Source organism: Schistosoma mansoni, assembly GCF_000237925.1.
Source record: "Schistosoma mansoni, WGS project CABG00000000 data, chromosome 1 unplaced supercontig 0076, strain Puerto Rico, whole genome shotgun sequence".
In the NCBI taxonomy this organism is placed as follows: Eukaryota; Metazoa; Platyhelminthes; class Trematoda; order Strigeidida; family Schistosomatidae; genus Schistosoma; species Schistosoma mansoni.
In genome coordinates, this window is record NW_017385990.1 from 826,482 (window position 1) to 828,704 (window position 2,223).

The following is a 2,223-nucleotide window of genomic DNA, read 5'->3' on the forward strand; positions in this document are numbered from 1 at the left end:
ATTTTCTATACTCAAGGAAATTCAAACTCGAAGGATTTCCAAAGGTGTATGTCTCAGCGGCGTCATCATCAACGGACGACTCATGACCCATGCGAAACTTACCCCGATCAAGTTTTGAAAGTGTGTCGCTTATGTTAAGCATTCAGAAGCGTTTAACAGGGGAGCTGTTATTGTCATCATCCTACAAGACAACAACTCCACAGAGAAGTAACTGTATGTTGAGTAGTTACGCTGAACATAGATTGGATGAAAGCATGTTTCGTGAAGGACTGTGTTGGGGCACACTCAATGACTATCTCCTAACCAATCAGCACTAGCGGTTACTAGGAGAAGACTCTAGGATGTGCTTCTGTAGAAATTGTAAATATATTACCGTCTTTCTTATTGTGATACCTATTTCCATCCATCCAACCTTGTTATTTGAAAAAATAATTACGTTCCTGTCCAACGATGTTTAGATTTGGTGACTTGTCGAATGAAAGAGTGTCCAAGAATACTAAGCAATAAGAGTAGATCGGTAGTAATAATAATAATAATAATAATAATAATAATAATAATAATGATAGAAATCATAACAAACTGTGTAATGATCAGAGTTGATTACTTTTAATAACTGGCTTATACTGATGACGTAATTTAGTGAGAGAAAAAAAGAGAGTAAAAGACCTGATTAATTTGATCGGTAAACAAATGAATTAAGCACATAATGGAAATGGTTGTAATGCATCATCGACTAAAATATTTGGAATGTATGCATGAGACATATGTCAGCATCTAGTTCAGATCAGTCAGTCAACTACAACATAGGACCAGGCACACATGTGCATCGGTCCAAGTTGCCATACCTCATTAACACAACAAGATGAATACCGGATTCATAGAAGTAGTTAATTAAGTGGTGGTAATATATAAAAGAAAAGTTGTATGTAAGGATATAGTATAGGAAGGCACTTATGAAGCAATTTTAATCTCAAGAATTAAGGATAGATAAAGAGTGTATATACCTGCACCATTGTGATAGATTCTGAGCCATGTCACACAGAGTTTCCAACCATTGGTTATGATGGTCACGTGAACCCCAACCAAGTAGTCTGCATCTGCCAATGTGGCTCAGACTAGAAGTTAGTGACTTCATGCTCTGATGCCACGTTTTGAGTTGGCCGCCCCTAACTCTCTTCCAACTATACCCTACACTAGTCAGTATAGCACGTCATGTTAATCGGTGTTCAGGCATACGTAACACGTGGCCCAACCATCTCAGTCGATGAAGATTCATGACCTCATCAACTGATTTACCATCATTTCTTAATACCCTGTCTAGTTCAGGACATTATGGCAACTAACATAAGTTAGAAGGTTCTCTGTTACATATAACTAAATGATTGAGTTGAAAGGAACGGAAGTAAATACACGTTTATTAACTCTTAGCTTAAGTTATAAATATATTTGTTAGCGGGAAATAAATCGGATTAAGGCATGTTATATGCATGATCGTGATGGCACACGCTGATTGGCTAATTCTAAACTAATCAGCTCTGGCAGATTATTGGAGAAGCATCTAGAAGCTTCTTATGCATATACTATAAATATATGAAGGTCTTTCTAACCATTAATAGCTGTTCATCTACCCTTATTATTTTGAATACAATTTCGTTCCTGTTCAACCGTGTTCTAATTTTTGAGGTCTTTTCGAGTGTCATTGTATAAGAATACTGAGCAATAGGAGTAGCTGGGTCGTTTGTTAGCAAAAACAATCAGTTAACAAGATTAAAATACCATATTACTAATATATTCATTACTATTAATTGTTAGGTTGAAGTATAATACCCACTTACATCTGCTTCGATTGCTTGAAAATATTCCAATTCAATTAAAGTGATTTGTTGCTATAAATGATAAAAAGAAATGAGCTAATAAAAACAAATCAGAAAGGGTTTTGTGCAGATTTTAGTAATTTTATAAGGTTGAGATCACGAGTCAATTGAAGATAGACCATCATGGAAAACCTGGAAGCACTGGACGGTCGTTTCGTCCTATTCTGGGATTCTTCAGCAGTGCGCATCCACGATCCCGCCTCGCCCCAGGACATTAACACCGTTGGATGCTGACCGGCTCAGTGGTCTACCGGTTAAGTGCTCTGGCGCGAGACTGGTAGGTCCTGGGTTCGAATCTCGCGAGGTGGGATCGTGAATGCGCAATGCTAAGGAGTCTCATAATAGGACG

The 2,223-nt window shown here is 37.6% G+C and overlaps 1 protein-coding gene across 1 annotated transcript in view; it reads right to left on the reverse strand.

Moving 5' to 3' along the window:
- Smp_176690 (guanine-nucleotide-exchange-factor, putative) overlaps window positions 1-2,223 on the reverse strand; it is a gene marked incomplete at its 3' end in the record, with an annotated part of 53,493 nt that overhangs the window by 34,498 nt on the left and 16,772 nt on the right. Inside the window, exon 3 of the mRNA XM_018791774.1 lies at window positions 1,836-1,886. Coding sequence (XP_018645095.1) covers window positions 1,836-1,886 — 51 coding nt within the window. The remainder of the gene's footprint in view (window positions 1-1,835; window positions 1,887-2,223) is intronic.